The 18,566-nt window shown below is 35.0% G+C and overlaps 1 protein-coding gene across 2 annotated transcripts in view; it reads right to left on the bottom strand.

Moving 5' to 3' along the window:
* Positions 1–18,566, bottom strand: part of PPP1R9A (protein phosphatase 1, regulatory subunit 9A) — a 405,188-nt gene that overhangs the window by 40,430 nt on the left and 346,192 nt on the right. For both annotated transcript variants that reach the window (XM_011974681.1, XM_011974682.1), the window contains exons 9-12: positions 7,074–7,127; positions 4,344–4,573; positions 2,737–2,833; positions 2,464–2,635 (exon numbers count right to left, since the gene is read on the bottom strand). In XM_011974681.1, the coding sequence (XP_011830071.1) occupies positions 2,464–2,635; positions 2,737–2,833; positions 4,344–4,573; positions 7,074–7,127 (553 nt within the window). The remainder of the gene's footprint in view (positions 1–2,463; positions 2,636–2,736; positions 2,834–4,343; positions 4,574–7,073; positions 7,128–18,566) is intronic.

The following is an 18,566-nucleotide window of genomic DNA, read 5'->3' as shown; positions in this document are numbered from 1 at the left end:
GCAGGAGCCTTGGGAACTACTGGAAGTGCTATCCCTCTCCTGGTACAAAACGGTGGTGGTGGATTTTTAAATGTGGAATGGCCTATGTTAGGTCTGCAGCCTTACTTTTCTTTCTAAACCTCTAGTATTTCAGCGTTCCCTAGCAACAGAAGCAAAGGATCAATTTAGAAAAGTGCTTTCCAGAGCATTCCTATCCAGCTACTGACCAAGCCATTTTAGTTTATGTGATCAAGCAACTGAAATTCAAAGAGATTTATCACTGACTGTCCTCACAGCAAAACTAGAAGAGCACTTGATATGTATGCTACTAATATCTGAGATGACCGATTCTACCTCTACTGCACAAGCACGGATTGGTTTCAGTAGGAATTAGTAGTCTCCATATCTCACTGTGAACCGACAGTGTTGCTAGGGAAACTGACAATTATGTGGCAAAATGGAGGGTGTAGAATAGAAAAAGGGTTCAGAAGAAATGTAAGGTTTTGATCCAAATCGGCATGTTAATAGTATAGTGTGTTGATCTTCCATAGTCATATTATTTAATAAATACCATTAATTATATGTTTGACAAGATACAGATGTCTAAACTGAAAGAAATGAATAGAAATGAAAAGCTACTAGATACTGCTCATATTTTGTGTATGCCACAGCAGGAATATGTATTTATTACATATAAACTATAATTTTTTAAAAGTTAAAATATTCAAAAAGGTAAAAAATTTGGTTTGATTTCTGATGCTTTTCTTTAGATATCAATCTTATAGTGTTCCAGGTATAAAAATTATAATTCCATAAGAGCTCGAATAAATTACTTTTTTGGCTTCAAAGACTAAATCATATAGTCTCAAAACAGGTGAAGTGTTTTGAGTCATATAGTCTCATATAAATCATATGACTAAATCATATAGTCTCAAAAGTGGTGAAGAAAGAAATACTACTTTTAAAATACTATACACAGTAATATCAACCCAGAGAAGCTAAATACTCTTCCTGAAGTCACACAGCTCCTCACTTAGTGGTAATGCTAATGCTAAATCCTCCTCTTTCAGCTGCCTAAGAGGCACTATTTATAAATTACATCCTGTTTAGGGAAAACCCATTAAAAGGATATAAACCCAGTGAATGGATTCAAATCTCCAGATATCATTTTAATTTTAAATGAAGATTTCTAATATTTTCCATTTTTAATGGCTAAGAGTTTAGTTCTAAAAGTTCATGATAGGATATAAAAACTTGCTTATCAGGAAAACCTCACTGGACACATTTTAATATGTGAGAAAGATCATGAAAACTCTAAAAAGCCCATTATAACAGGGTTTTACTGCACGTCAAAGTGTTGCCTCTGAGTTGTCGGTCCTGTCATGACAACCCCGCTGCACTACATTCTTTTATTTTCATTTTCCAGGGACTACTATGTATATATTTAAAAAGATGAAGCCACACATTCCTGTGTATTTATCTTTATAATTATTATGTTTTCTAATTTGCAAATACACCACAGATATTAAAAGTCATTCATGTTCATACACGTACAATCTAAGAATAAGAATGGTGTGTGTGTAAGAACATAAGTAATTTATTTATGGTTGGTGTATGAATGAAGATAATCATCTATAATCATTTATAATACAAAATGTCTCCAGTGTTTTGGTCTTATTTCGTCTTTGACATGAAAGACCTAAGTATACATGAGTACACCATGGTAAAAGCACAAAACTATATGGACTTCGTTAACTACATAAATCTCAAGTGCTGAAAGCAGCAGTCTGCCTTCTGATATTATGAAAAAGATCTTTATTCTAGTGACTTAAACATTCTAAAGCTTGGCTGGGCGCGGCAGCTCATGCCTGTAATCCTAGCACTCTGGGAAGCCAAGGCAGGTGGATCACATGAGGTCAGGAGTTCGAGACCAGCCTGGCCAACAAGGCAAAAGCCCACCTCTACTAAAAATACAAAAATGGGCCGGGCGTGGTGGCACATGCCTATAATCACAGCTACTGGGGAGGCCGAGGCATGAGAATCGCTTGAACCTGGCAGGCGAAGGTTGCAGTGAGCTGAGATTGCATCACTGTACTCCAGCCTGGATGACAGAGTGAGACTCTCAAAAAAAAAAAAAAAAAAAAAATCTAAATCTTATTCATTAACACGTAAGTAGTGTAGTTCATCCTAGATAGGATGAACTATACACTTTATAAGGCAGTTTATTAAATCTGTCAATTTTATGATGATTTAAAAATAGTATTTAGCTTGTCTTTAGCTGGGATTTATTAATTCTACATATTGAAGTATTTATTTTTGATAAGATAAGAGCTAAAATGATTGGCTCCTATTTTGACAAGCTTTTTCTTCTTTCCCATAGAAGGAAGGTATTTCCAACTTTTAAATCTCTGGGCCAGAAAAAGAAAAATAAAAGGCCAATTATACAGTTATGAAAAATGATTTTTGTGGTTGGGTTAAACAAACCTTGACTTAGGCCATCTTGGCAAGATGTTTGCTTGACATCCAAGTTCTCCATGGTATCCCCTTTAGAGACTTCACCAAGAGATGTTCTTCTCTCAAAGATGTTGTTATTATTGTTAACTTGAGTGCCATTTTGCTTCAGTAGCCTGAATACCTCAGCTTCCAAATCTCTAATCTAGGAAAAACAAATCCATTCATAAAACTCTAAACCAGCACACCTCTCCCAAGTACAGCAAAACCATCTTATTATTTAGTGTCTTAGGGAACACAACTCACCCGCACTTGGAGGCCTTGCACTTCCACAAGATGAGCTTTTTCCAAATCTTCTATTTTCTTTCTTTCTGCTTCCTGTCTTTTGATGAAATCAAGCTCTCTTAAGAAGAAAATAATAGTTCTGATTATATCATACACTCAATAAATGAAAGTTCTTATCTGAAACAATAAACTGCATAGTAGGATAAGCAACTGAACAGTTATTTAAATGGACAACATTCAATCAGTTAGAGGAAAATGTATAGTAATGAAAGAAACCAAAACATCTTTAATGGGTCACAAGGCAAAGAAAAATGATTTGATTCTGCTTATTATAGCTTATTATAATTTTCTTTTGTAGCTCCTGATTCTAGAACACCCATACATATTTAGATAGGAATGACTGCACTAATGATCCAAGTTGGCTAATTTAGTGGAGACAATTACTTGTCAGGTAGATGTAATTCCATTTTTCCAATGTCATAAGCGTAGTACAGTAAACTGATGTAACTAGATAAGAGTTCAAAAAAGATAACTATAAGATTTCAATGAATAACAGTGAAGAGGGGCTGGGTGGGTCAGAAACATCAAGAGGGGCACTCACTTATAGACCTAAGGATAATAGGGGGAAAAGAGAAATAACTCCATTTTGAAAACCTGGAATAGAATATGCAAATTTAGCAAAATTTACTATAAAATTATTTCATGAAAAAGATTTTGGCAAAAAGTTAAAACAGTGATGTATTGAATTTATAGTCACAGAGAATAATTACTCCCCTTTTATCAAGAAATTTTTGATAGCAATCTCTTTTAAATATTAAAAACATCCTTTCCATAATAGGAAATAATAGAAATATGGTGAATCTTACATATATGCTTAGCTTCTGAGGCTTGACATGGAAAGCTAGAAAAGGTATTGGCACTACTTATTTGTTCTAACTAGCCAGAAGTAACTGATGAAAAAAATCTAGTAAAAATCTCCGTGGTCAGTCTCCGTGACATTACATCGAGATCCAAGAGATGGAAGCAAAGGAGCAGTAGCTCAGAAACAGCTGCGGAAAATCAAAAACAGAATGTGGTAATGGTCTCTCTCCCTGCAGTGAACTGAGGCCCTCCTGATTCTCTCAACAGCTGAGAAATGCAGAGTGGCAGGGCAGGGGGCCTTGCTAGTCGATATGTGCGCTGTCTGTAGTGGGAAATTCTGTAGCTACTGATCTAAGAATAGAGGAGCAGCCTGATTCAGGCCCCAGCTGCGGCTTGCGTGCTCCACATCCAATAGTCAGTCATTCTGTATGACTTTCAGCTGGGCTTCTTGCTTCTAAATCACAGAGGTGTTTCAAAAAGAATAAAGAAATTCAGATGTTTTAACAGTTACTAACAACAATTAATTATCAAAAATAGCCAAGAGGCCTGGTAGTCAAAAACTATAAAATATACAAAACATAATCTCATGAAAAAGTAATAGAAGTGACTTCCAAAACTTAATGTGTATTTACGCTGTAACTATGCTCCTGGATAGGAAAGATATCTCTGAAGTCATCTTTTCTATTCCACTAGATATTACAAAATTATTGGACATAAACCTTCTTTAGACAAACATAACTATTCTTTAGTCATTAGAAGTTGCTTACTTTTGTTGAAAATCCTTGATCAACTTCTTTGCCTTGTTGTATTTCTTTTCCAAGGCCTGATACTGGCTTTGAGTCTCTTTGAGATGTTCATTCACTGTGTGGCATAATGTTTGGGCCTCAATCCAGTAGCTTTCCAACTTCAACATTCTTTCCTTATTCTCTTCTATGTTTTGTTGGAGTTGGGTTTTTTCTAGTTCCCACCTCACTTTCTCATTTTCTGCTGCCTGCAGCTGGAGAAAGCAAACGTCAAGGAAAAGATAATTTGGCCATTTTGTAGCAAAAATCTCTCATTTTTATAGCATGTTGTAGATCAAGTTCTGTTATCATAAATAATCACTGAAACCACTTAAGATGAGAAAAGCAAGTATTATTTTTATAAATCCATAGATGATAAAATGGAAGCCTTGAAAAGTGAAATGATTTGTCCAAGGTCACACATTTGATAATAAAACATGGATTGGATTCCACATCGCATGGTATTTCCATCACATCATGTGATCTGAAATGCTGTGAGCAGTAAAAGATGTTTCAGAGTTTGATAGGCATCTCTTTCAAATATTAAAAACGAATGTCAACATGTTTTGAGAGTTTTTAAAAAATATACAATCATATATAAAAAGTTAACTAAAAAGGGAGTGGAGAGGGGCAGGGAGGAGAGAGGAGTTAGAAGCACAGTATGGCCTAATGGTTAAGAAGGGGTCTCTGGAGTCATTCAGCATAGATTTGAATCCCAGTTCTGCCATTATTGGCCATTAAACCTTGGACATGTAATTGAAGTTCTCCAAGACTCAATTATATCATCCATACAACAGAATTGTGATATAACACATCAGTATGCTTGAAATAGCTCCTTGGGCACAAGAATCATCTGATAAACATTAACCACTTTCACTCTGCTTTTAAACCTTTTGATGATCTTATTCTGTTCTTTATTTCAATGAACATGAACACAGTCTACAGTTCACTATTTTACAGGTAGTGTAATGAACTTCTCAAGCTTTATAAACCTAAATTCCCATAAAAATATAAAAGATAATGTAAGTAAAAGTATAAACTGTTGCTTGGTTAATTTAAGTCCCTCCCACGGAACAGAAAGCCGTAACCAGCTTTTTGTTTTTCTGCTTCTAGGGACTCTTAGGAATAGACAGTAAACTAATCTAATACCCTCATTTCTACAGAAATCCAAGACTAATCATTTAGGTGAGGGCTCAAAAGTCATTCCCAATAACTCTCTGGCCTTCAAACTGGTACTTTATCTACTTTATATGCCTTCTTTAAAGTTCAAAATGATGAAAAGTCATTATAAACTATCAATGTTCAAAATCATATAGCATTTAGCAAAAGTAAACATGTATTTACATACACACATATCTATGTTTTTGCAAATATTTTTAACTAAACACATTTGCAAAACAGTTTACAAAGTTAGAAAGCAGCCAAAACAATTTCAAGATTAGGAATTCTATTATCGAAATGAATAATAAAGAATCATAATAAAGTGTTAATCTGTGGATATTACATGCCCACCGTAATGATGAAAAAATATAAAATGCTAATTTATAGTATTTTCTAAGTTAAATGTCTATAGTCTAATACATAAGCTCCATTAAAACATTTACAATCACAGAGAAAAAGAGATCATTTTAAAACAACAATTTAAAAAATCTTCAATTCTTTCTGTCAAGAGACAATAACAATTTAAAACAGGAATAGGTTATTTACTGCATCTTTTATTAAGCAATGTTTTGTATCAAGTTGTTTATTTAGCAACCACTACTAATTTGAAATTATTATTCACGGAGCTGGACTAACACTGTGAATGACGTATAGATGTATTTTGACTACAGAGCTGCAGAGTAAATTAGCTGAGAATAGCATTTAACCAAAATAGCCTTGGTAATTCATCTCCATTTAAAACACATGGAGAAACCAAAACAAGTGTTCAATGTGAACAACAAAACAGATCATTAGTGGTGGTGGTGGTGGTTGGGGGGTGATTATGTCTTAATTTTTAACAGACCAGGGAAACAATAAAGAATATTGCTTTAAAAGTAATTTAAAATATATTTTTAAATCTTTGAAATTGTATATTTGATAAAACTAAACAAAATTGCTAGAATTGGGTCTCATACAAGTGCCTTAAAGTTTGTCAATTAAAATATATAGACTAATAATACATACTCCCCTTTATCAAGACCTTTTCTCCCCCACAAATTTAAATTATATGAACCAAACAACTAAAAATTTCCAGTAGTACCTGGCACTTAAAATAAATTATGCATGTATTAAGTTTATAATATTTAATTATTAGAAATTAGAACTTGTTTATAAAAAATTGATGTGCTATACTAAATTTGTTCCTACAAATAAATGATTAAATCTATTTATAATAAGGTAAGTAAAGAGGAGATATAGTAGCTTTGCTTAAGGAATTAGTAATCAAAACATACTTTGCAAGCTTGAACCATTAAAAACATTACTTAAGGAAATCTCAGAGGCCACATATGTGCAAATACATAAATATATATATCTAAAATATTGTGTAATTTGCACTGAGAGGGATGTGGGTGTTTGCTCTCACTGGCAAGTTTGTATATGTACCTAACAGTGAAAATGAATCTATCACATTTGTATTCTTTCAAATATACAGGGACAAATCCTAGGGTTGAATTTATTCATAGTATCTGAAGTTTAAAAAGTAAAATTCAAACACCATGTTTCGGTGCTTACCTTGGTCTTCAATTTTTGAATCTCTGCTTCTGTAACTGCATGTTTGATTTGCAACTGAAAATTGAAAAGAAAGAAAAAATCTGAACTAAGAAAGTGTATCTATATTTGTAAAGCCTCAGCAGCTACAAGAATGCCTTATTACATAGTAAAAGGCCTAGAAAAGTGCTGCAGTGCAGCAAGTTGTAAATTAAAGTGTCTACTGTGTGAAATGACACTGGGTGCAAACTAATTAAACACAGTTTATGGTCTATACTCCCTAACATCAGATTAGGTTACCAATTTAATTGCTCAGGGACCAAGAGAAGAAAACACTTTTTACTGCCCTCTTTGCAGCTCTTCCTTTATGGTTTGAGTGTCAAGGAACTGTTTCCTTGCTAAGCCTAGCTAACTGAACGGCATAAGCAGGCAAGTGAGCTGGTAGTGTGATTTAATTCCAAACCTGGCAGTGTGAAGATTTATTCCAAATCTGCAAGAAAGGTGGCGCTATGGTCCTGTGAGTTGCAAGCACATTCTGCTCAGCAGCTCGGCTGCAAAGGGAGAGAGGAGGACTGCAGTTGCACAGGGAAATCTCTGATATATATTTTTTATTTTAATTGCAAGAAACGTACAGATCCAGATTTCTGTCTTCCAAAAGATCTGCTTCTTTTAAAGACTCAGATCCCCAATAGCTTCTGCTACAGCTTATTAGCATAAGAGTAACAGTTTACATTTGTTTTGCTTGTCCCTCCCCCGCTTTGTTTTCTTTGTAAGGGAAGAAGAACAAACTGAACGAATCATTCACTTTCCTTAGGGGATCAATAAATACTCCCAAATTTAAGGAAACAACTTATGGGTTCACAATTTCTTGTCTGAAATCCTTGGGGCCAGATGTTTTTGGAAGTCAGCATTCTTCTAACTTCAGAAAGGTAGTTAAGACGTATCTTCTACAAATTGTTTATTATCCACAGCAGGGTCTTTAGAGGCACTCTATAGTCAAACACATGACTTATTTTTGCCACCAAACATGAATATTTCCACTAAGTGAGGTACATAAAGACTGTAAATAGCATCCTGTTAGGTCAGGTTGTACCACTAAATTAGTTTGACACAAAATTACAAAAAAGACTGGGGGCATTTTGGATTTAAGACTGTATACATGAGGGACCATAAACTTTTACTATTACTGTAATCAAGTAAGGCTAAGAGGTTTTCTTATCAGAAGTGAGTGAGTCTGACAGAAGGACAGAAATGTGGAGTTTTCAGACTAGCAATGTGAACCTGTGGAGACTATAGCACCTCCTAAACCTCAGCCCTCTCTTGGGTTTGCAACCTGTATTCCCTTGGTTTTTACCAAGTTGGTGGGGACACGTGGGAAGGATGATAAGGGGAAGATGGAAGAATCAAGGACAGGTTTATTCGACCCCCTTGGATGCCAGTGGCTAACTGCCCAGAACCTGAGGGTTCCTAAGTTCCTTGTAAAGTGCTCCCTCCTGTTATGCAAAAGGCCATGAGGTCTGCACTGCCACAGCTCTTGTTACTGCTCTTGGTGCTGAGAGGTGATTTTGAAACTTTTTAGTTTGATTCTGCCCCACTCACACTGCTTACATTCTTCCTGACCTCGTCACTCTGGCCATCTTGCTGGTGTGGCTATTACTCCTTGCACCCTCACTGGCTCCTAGGAGCTTCTATGCTTGAACAGTTTCTAGAGTAGGACCGTATGTGGAAATGTTATTTTTGTAAGGCACAAAATCTGGCTCTTTTAGTTTCTTACCACAGCACAAGTGGTACAATTCTTACTTACCTGCCTTTAGCAGATGCTCAGAGCATTAGTGCACCTGGCAAGGAATCTAATCACAAGTTTTCTCAATGACTAGATTGGAAGAAGGTATAAAGACACAACAGTGCTGCTCAGAAATCCCTACAATTCCCTACCCCCTCACTGATGAGGTCTATGCTCATCCTAAGTCCTAGCCTGGATTGATCTTTTGGAAGCCTGACAACACCAGGCTAGCCAGTCAGATAGGCTTGAATGCCCAGTGGATACTCCAACTGTAGGCTCTTCTGAACTCATTTTAGACATGGGAAGACTAAAGATTAGAGAAGACAACCAACCTGGTCTCGTCCTCACAGTGAATCACCATTAAAACCAGGACTAAAACCTGGATCTTCTCGTTCTGATTCAATGCCATTTTCCTTAGAAAATAAGGATCAATTCAATAGGCATTCATTGAAGAGTTGCTATGTGCAGGATGCTGTGAAAATAACTTTTTCTCCCTCTAATAAATATTAAGGCTAATCTCCCCCACCAGTATAAACTAATAACGTAAAAAAGGGCAAAAGTACTTAGACATTAGACACATTATTTATATATAAATCTACAAAAACAATGTATATGCACACACACATATATGGCTATGTGCTAAGGAATCCAGAAAATCCATACACTTAGGTGATTCTGGAGGATTTGCAATTGTTATTGACAACATCTACTTCTTGTTCTTTCAACCATGTGCCAAGCATGAAGGGTAGTTAACTTAGACTGAATTCATCTCTGGCCTACCATGTACTCTATAGAGCATTAGAAAATTACTTAACCTCTCTTATTTCACTTTCCTCGCCTGTAAAATTCAGTTCCGTATAAGTCATAACCTTCCTTATTGGATGATTAAGTGATATAACCCATATAAAGCACTTAGCACAGTGGCTAGCATAGAGTACGTTCTCAATAAACTCAGCCAGGACCAAGAGAGAATGGTCTGAAGAACTCAAATATGATTACCCCAGCTTCATCTCGCAGTTAAATGTGCTAACAGCTGTAAAATGTCACACCTGAAGTAAAATGAACACCTCTGATTCTATTTAAAGAGAAGCAAGAAATCAAAAGGGCAGATTTCACAGTGAACACTGCACTATGGGCAAGTGCCAGATTTTATTAACTCCTGGTAGGGTAACCAAATATGTGGCATGCAGCTTTTTGGGATTTTGGACGTCCTTTTCTCAGATCACTGTGTCTTCTATAAGTTGCTTCTCTGGACCTCAGTTTCCCATATGAAAAATGCTAGATGGAACTCCAAGAGCCCTTTCACATATGACAGGTGTGACATTTACGAAATGAAGAACCTGAAGGTAGTTGTCAAGGTTGCAGAGTTTAGAAATTCTTGTCCTGAGCCAATATTTTCCTTCTTGTGAATAAATACACTAGATTAATCCACAAACTGTGGGACAAACCCAGGTAAAACTGTGAAAGAGCCCATGTTGATCTATTCTACCCTTCCCATCTCACCAAAAATGGATAACAGGAGGGAACTGAACTAATTAGCAGTGAGGTGAGAACAACTGCTGAAAGTTTGGACTGTTACTAAGTACAGCTAAATTCTTTACATATAGGAAAGCAGAATGAATTGTATAAATTCACGTATTATTCAGAATGGACAAAATTTTCTTAGTACACATAAGGCCTAAAATTTAAAATATGTGATTATTTTAATTCTGTATGTACATTAAGAGAATTTTTACAAATCCATCACTATTGACAAGAAAAGCATCAAAAATACACTAACTGAACTCTTTCATTTTACATAGTATGGACCTGTGTCTAGTGAGCTTACGTTGGAAGGCTATTAGTTGCCAAAGCTAGGTTTTTAGAAATCTCAGCCCATGGTTCTTTCCACTAATACTAAATTTCTTACATCTGTAAGCCCCTTTATTTTTAATCATCTTCCTTTATCATTGCAAATGACTGGGGGAGGCAGGGCAGGTGTTGTGAACCTCATGGTTCAGATGAGGAAAGAGGCTCAGGGAAGTCACACACCTTCTTCAAGTTCCCACTAGAAACAGGTGGTGGAGTGGAAGCAAAACCAGATTTGACTCTTCCTACCTCTGTTCCTCCCTTAATCATGTATCTAACTGAGCCAGTTGCTTTGGGATATATTTTTCATTTACTCTTTCCCCAAACCCCAAGGCATATGTCATCATCATAACCTCTCAGATGAGAAGTTATTACTCCAACTGGAAACCATGGATCACTTCTGGTAGTCTGAGCATTCTGACACTGAATGCAAAATGGTGCTAAATCAGCTGCTGTTGTTATTAATGAAGCTTAGAAAACACACCTCCACCTCCCTTAATAATCAATCGGCATTTAGTGACTGAGACTATGTGCTAGGTACTATGCTAATCACTGAGGATACATGAACATGACATAGAATCTACCTTCAAGATACTTCATGGAGATTAATAAATACCACCTTGTAAGAATTCTCCAGATCACCCTGTGAGAAAGGTCAGAGGCAACTTGCTGCTGGATGGCTTGTTTAGTCTTTTGTTCTATAGCAAGATCAGATGTCATGTGTCTTTGGCCTGTTTGTCCAGACGTGGACCCTACTTTCCAAGCAAAGTGAGCAAGATGGACCCAAGATACCTCCATTTCGTGAGGAAAAGAAAATTGCTTTTCACAGGGGTGAAGGACCTTGACAAAAGGAGCATAGTTGGTTAAAGGTTGAGTGTTCTTATCCTAGAGCAGTTCCCTTTCCACATGTTTAAGAGATTTATGTCAAGAATCAATAACCTTTTCAAAGTACAGGTCCAAGAGTTTGCAAGAATGGTCAGGTAGGCTGCCTGCAGGGATAGAAGGTCAACAGGGCTGGTTAATAGAAATAGAGCCTGAAATGCCTGCTGGAGTTTTTGGGCTTCAGAGAAGCTAGGTTTGGAGAAAAGACTTGGGATTAGGAGGGCATAAATAAAAAGAAAAGGTTAAGAACTGCAGGTCAAAGTCTTTTAACTTACAAGACCATCTTTTTCATCTCTTTTGTCATCTTTAACACGAAAGCCATAGATATACACCTCAGGATTTCAGCACAAATAAACATACACATTCCTATGCGAACAGGAGCTTTCATTTAACATTCTGAAGGTGTACCTGCTGTGTATAATTTTTTTTCAAAAAGATGAATACAGAACATGTACTCATATTACCGGATCGATATAATCCAAATATAACTGTGCTAAAAATAGAAACATCCTTTACACAGAAACTTAAATAGGTGAGACTGAACTTTTGCCCTCTCTCTACTTATCCTGTGAGAGCATGGAAAACATTTTTCTTTAAAAAGTGAAAAAAATCTTTGTAGGAAACGTTTTAAGAGAGCTCTAGTTCTAGAAATATTACAATCAGATAAGAGCAACATTTTCTGCTGTTGCTTTACAAAAGCAAATCAATAACTAATATTTGCGGAGAACTTTATAAAGTGCTTTCTAGATTGGAATCTAAATTTTTACAGTTATATTTATGAGTATTTGAGTGATGTATTACCTACAACAATGTGGCTTCACAAAAGAAATCAAAGTTGTTTTTAACTACATTTTGGTGTTAAGTTGAAGTTTTGCCACAATTCTTTGTAATTTCTGCTGAAAAGTTTACATATGGTATCTATCTTACTTATTAACAAAAGTGTTTTACTTACGGAATCACGTATGCAAAATGAGCTAAAACTGGCTGACTGAACAATATCACAATCTAATCTGAATGGTAACACTAATTGCAGCATATGTAGCATAGGGTGAGATTCTCTAACAAGGTCACTCCCTAAGTAGGTACTCATAAACTTGTTATTAATGATGCTGCTGCTGGATGTAGTTGATGGCCTATAATTACAGCTCTTTTTTTTAAAATAAGTAACTGTTTGCTATTAAGTAGGCAGCAATTTATAGCTTCCCTACATGTTAGTGGAAACTTTCATAAAGATAACTTAATGTTATTATCCCACACATTTTATAACTTTTCTAGATTCTTTTTCATAGACTTAAATAAATAAAATAAACCAACTCCATTTTTAGACTCCATTTTTTCTTCAAGAGAAATGTAGAATTTTTTAAAATTGTTGCTATTGCTGTGACTCCTGAGGAGGAATGGCAAGGGAGAAATTGGACAGTCAGTTTAAATGGCACCTGGCTAACAGTTCCTGAGCCAGCCTCGCTGTAACTTCCACTAAATTACCAGTGAAATCACATTAAAAACAGAAAAACTCATAACCAAAAATGAACACAACTAAAAACAACAGTTCATAGAATATAAAAGAGTCATGAAGTTGAATTAAGAAAAATCTATCCAAGATTCCCTCTGACATCAGGGAGACACTTCGTACCACCCTCATTGATGGCTTGAGATCCATTCTGTCCCAAGCAAAAAGTGGACAACCCCTACTGTCTTGCCCAGGAATGGGGCGTCAAACCAGGCTCTCTAACTTTCTCAGTATTACATATGTGTTCAGAAAGCGACTGTTAGGGGGAAATGCAGGAAGGTGGCTGACGCATGGCACACTGCATACTTTCAGCTGCAGACCCTATATAGACGGGTGGCTTCAGTAAGTGCGTTGGTAGCAGTGAATACTGGAAATTACCTTTTTTTAATCTCTTTAACTTAGAGAACTGTGTGGCAATACTTGGGAGTATCTCACCATAGTACAGAGAATTGCCCTAGATGTCAGACTGCTAGAAAACAGCAACTGGGCTGGAAACAAGGCACCTAAATATCCCTCCTAATCTAAGTCCAGAAATGAGATTCATAATCAAAAAGTGAATAATTACTGACTAACCAATTACTAAAAGGTTTTTGTCTCATTTCAAGATAAAGAAAGAAAAAACAGGCCACCTTAGGTCTACTAACAAATACTGCAAATCAAGGTAAAGAAAATACCAACCTGAACACACAAATAAGTAAACTTGTGAAAATGATGTATCCTATAAGTAAAAAATATTTTAAGATCACTTTTTGAAATTCTAGGATGAAAAGAAAGTACAGCAAGAAAGAATGAAGAGTAAGAAAACTAAACATTTAATGAGAGAATTAAGTCATGTTAGAAGTGCTAAAAAGCATAAGCGAATTTGAAGTTAAAAGCATATTTAATTCAATTAAACTGTACACTTAAAATGATGAAGACAGTAAACTATACATGTATATTTTTCCCAATAAAAAATTAACAAAAAGCATAATTAATGCTACAAAAAATAAAATCACTGATATGACAAATTTAAGAAACAGTCTCAGACACAGAAAAAAAGACAAATTAAATAAAATGATAAAAAAGTCATAGATACTGATGACAGTGTTTCTAGAAAAAAACGGAAATAGAAAAAAAACTGAAGGAAACATTAATGAACTAAAATGAAAACAAAACAAAAACAAGAGCAATGCAAGCAAATTAAAAAGAAAAATAATCAATGAAAGAAGGCCTATTTCAATAAATTGTGCTAAAAACTTTTGAAGTACAAGGTGAAAACAATACAAGCATCCAAATGCAAGCTTTATGTCAGACTTTTCCTTTAAAACACGCTTAAAACAATAAAACTTGCCCTACCACTTTTTCAGGGAAAAAGTTCGTTAATGAATTAGAATGTCATTCTTAGTATGGGAAGATCATGGAAACTATATCCTCCACAAATACTAAAAAAAGTACTTAAAGATATACTCTGAGAATGAGAAAAAATTCAGAATATAAGAATGAAGAAATTATTCTTTAAAAGGAATAATAGTGGATACTGATTAACCTGAGAGTATAACTGTTGTAAATATCATTAGAAAACTAACCAAAAACATAAGTTTTAAAAAAAGTGACAATTATATTTTAATAATATCTCTTAGAACCCAAGATTGTATCAAAATCTTCCATATGAAACATTCAAATGATTATTTGAATTCAAATTATATTTTGTTCTTAATCTTTAATATTTTAATTTTAAATTTTAATTTTAATTTCATTTTTGATATTTTTTTATTTTGTCCTTAAATTTTTAAACACTTTTCAAAAACTTAAAGACAAGCCTTAGTAAAAGCCAATAAACATAAAAGAAACATATAGCATAAAACAAGGTGGGAACACCTATACCTTGCATAATTATAATTATAAACTTAAACTGATTAAATTTTCTTAGTAAAAAATACAGACTCCAATATTATATTTTTATTTGCTCATTTATTTTAAGACAAGGTCTCACTCTCTTGCAAAGATTGGGGTGCAATGGCACAATCACCACTCAACTGCAACCTCGACCTCCTAGGCTAAGGTGATCCTCCCACCTCAGCCCTCTGAGCAGCTGGAACCACAGGTGATTATATTATTTTAAAGCTACTATAAAACAAAGTGCTACAATTAGGTTTATGTTAAAAATAGGTACACACTTATACACTGGTGTTTATCCAGCAACTGCAAACAAAAGTAGCAGTAAGAATACTGACATCAAAATATACTTAAAGGTTGATAAATCTTGAAGTCATATTTTACGTACTTTCAATATGGCATCAACCTAGATAACCAAAGCTGTAAGACACAAAATACAACAACGAGGTATAATTTCAGTATATATAATTCTCAATTTCCTAGATTAAGTAAGGAAAAATGAATACGGATCCAGAGGTCTAGAACACATCATGTCACTTTTACCAAAAACACCCATATTAATCTACAATGAAAGCATCACATTCAAAAAAAAAGAAAAACTTGAAAAGACACTATTATCTGGCCTCAATGTAATAAAACATTAAATAGATTAAAAAGCTACAAATTGAAAAGTTTCCTCAATTGTTCAAGTCAAAGAGAAAATGAAAGTCAAAGTAAAAAATACAGACTATTTATGAAGTGATGAAAATGAGAAGAATGCGCGTTGAAACGAGATGTGGCCAAAGGCATAATAAGAGACAGGTTCATAATTTTGACTGCTTTCATATTTAAACAATCAAGTATGACAATAAATGCAGCATTGGCTGCAAGAAGTTAGAATATGAGTAATCAAACATTCCTAAGAGAAACAGGATGATGGAATAAGTAAAAATACAAAGTTAGGGAGGGGGAAAGTGCCAGTGCAATACAACATAGCAAACTAACATGAGTTATTCCCTGTCTCCCTTGAATTCAACTTTGGAGACGACAAAAAAGAAAAATAGACTATGTATGGGCTTCAGGGTCTTATTCATCAATTAACAAAACAGCTGGTGAGAAACTCATACAGAACACAAATGGTTGCAGATGTCTTTGGAAAACTGAGGATCTGAAGCAGGAGAGTACAGTAACCAGGAATGGGGGCCAGCAATTTAATTTTTCATCTTCTCCATATAACCTGGGTAAGCCTGTATCTGGAGGTACATCAGGGATAGCCTATTTCAGACCCTGAATCTTGGACCTCCTAGACACTAACTTATCCTTTAGTGCCTTTGGTAGAAACCTTTGGTGTAATGTGGTAAGCTGCAGCACCAGAGATAATAGTGAATTAACACTAGGGCAGCACCAGAATCCCATTACAGTTGGACAGAAAGAAGCACAGGTGAGCTGGAACTAATTATTTTGTAAAAAGTACACTTACAAATATATGTAACTAAAACTCTTCAAATACAAAAAGTTGGCAACAAGAGGAGAGGTAGAGGATGGTATGCTAAGGGTATTATTTTGTTAAATGATAAAGACATGGATATTGATCTGCTTTATACATTGCCAGGAAAAAAAACCTAAGACTAAGTCAAAATAAGTCAGGGTAATAAAACACAAATGTACGACTTTTAAGCAGCAGATAAAAATTTGACGTACCTAATGGCAAGTAGGTAGAAAGACTGAAAAAAGAAACAAGAAGAAAGCATGGACATTGTAAAATATGAAATAAGGTGGCATACGTAAGTTCTAATATTAAAGTTATTAAGGTAAATGTAAATACATTTGACTCACCAACTAACTGAAAAATACTCCCAGAGTACTATAAAAGTAAGATGTAGAAATAGGTTGCCTAAACGAAACATTTAAACAAGAGAATACAGAATTGTTGAAAATAAAGGGATGGAAAAACTAGATGCTGTGAAACAAATATAAAGAAAAGAAAGCCAGAGTTAATTTTTTATTATGAGACAAAATATAATTTGGGACAAAGTGCACCATAAGGGAGAAGAGAGATGTTATAAATAAAGAAGTTGTAATAATCCTCAACATATATGCAGTTAACAACAAAGATGTAAAATATCTAAAACTACCACTGGTAGGATTACAGGAAGAAATAAATGATGGTAACTGGTGATTTTAATATATGCTTTTTCAGATTTGGTAGATCATGTAGACAAAATATAAGCCATAGTATAGAAAAAAATGTGTATATGTGTTTGTATTATTAACCTTATTTATATTACGGTGGCTCATGCCTGTAATCCCAGCCCTTTGGCAGGCCAAGGCGGGTGGATCACCTGAGGTCAGGAGTTTGAGACCAGTCTGGCCAACATGGCGAAACCACGTCTCTACTAAAAATACAAAAATTAGCTGGGTGTGGTGGTGCATGCTTGTAATCGTTGTGCTCGTTTATAAAAGAAATTTCTGAAAAATAAAAAAATAGGGGAAAATCTTCCTAATTTAAATTGAAGCAAATATAATCTTTGTGGTAGTTAAAAATGTTTTATTGTTATAACAGATTTTTGGGAAACAGGTGGTGTTTGGTAACATTAAAAAATTCTTGAATGGTGATTTCTCAGGTTTTGGTAAACCCATCACCTGAACAGTATATACTGTACCCAATGTGTAGTCTTTAATCTCTCACCACCCCATCTTTTCCCTCGAGTCCCCAAAGTCCAACATATCACTCATGCCTCTGTGTCCTCATAGCTTAGCTCCCACATATCAGTGAGAACATACAATGTTTGGTTTTCCATTGCTGAGTTACTTCATTTAGAATAATAGTCTCCAATTCCATCCAGGTTGCTGTGAATGCCATTATTTCTTTCCTTTTAATGACTGAGTAGTATTCCATTGTACATATAAACCACACTTTCTTTAGCCACTCATTGATTGATGGGCATCTGGGCTTGTTCCATATTTTTGCAAATGCAAATTGTGCTGCTATAAACATGTATGTGCAAGTATCTTTTCTGTACAATGGCTTCTTTTCCACTGGATCAAATGAAAGAACTTCTAGTTCTTTAAGGAATCTCCACACTGTTTTCCATAGTGGTTGTACTAGTTTACATTCCCACTAACAGTGTAAAAGTGTTCCTTTTTCACCACATCCATGCCATCATCTGTTATTTATTTATTTATTTTTTTGATTATGGCCATTCTTGCAGGAGAGAGGTGGTATCACATTGTGGTTTTGATTTACATTTCCCTGATAATTGGTGATGTTGAGCATTTTTCCATATGTTTGTTGGTGGTCATTTGTTTATCTTCTTTTGAGAATTGTATATTAATTCATGTCCTCAGCCCACTTTTTGATGGAATTGTTTTTTTCTTGCTGATTTGTTTGAGTTCTTTGTAGATTCTAGATAGTCGTTCTTTTTCAGATGTATAGATGGCAAAGATTTTCTCCTAGTCTGTGGATGGTCTCTTTCCCTGCTGATTGTTTCTTTCACGGAACAGCAGCTTTTTAGTTTAATTACGTTCCATCTATTTACCTATGTTCTTGTTGCATTTGCTTTTGGATTCTTAGTCATGAACTCTTTGCCTAAGCCAGTGTCTAGAAGAGTTTTTCTGATGTTATCTTCCAGAATTTTTG

The sequence above is a fragment of the Mandrillus leucophaeus genome, unplaced genomic scaffold, assembly GCF_000951045.1.
Source record: "Mandrillus leucophaeus isolate KB7577 unplaced genomic scaffold, Mleu.le_1.0 Scaffold148, whole genome shotgun sequence".
Taxonomy (NCBI): domain Eukaryota; kingdom Metazoa; phylum Chordata; class Mammalia; order Primates; family Cercopithecidae; genus Mandrillus; species Mandrillus leucophaeus.
The sequence above is the reverse complement of the archived record's forward strand: the minus strand, read 5'-3'. Positions and strand labels throughout refer to the sequence as shown.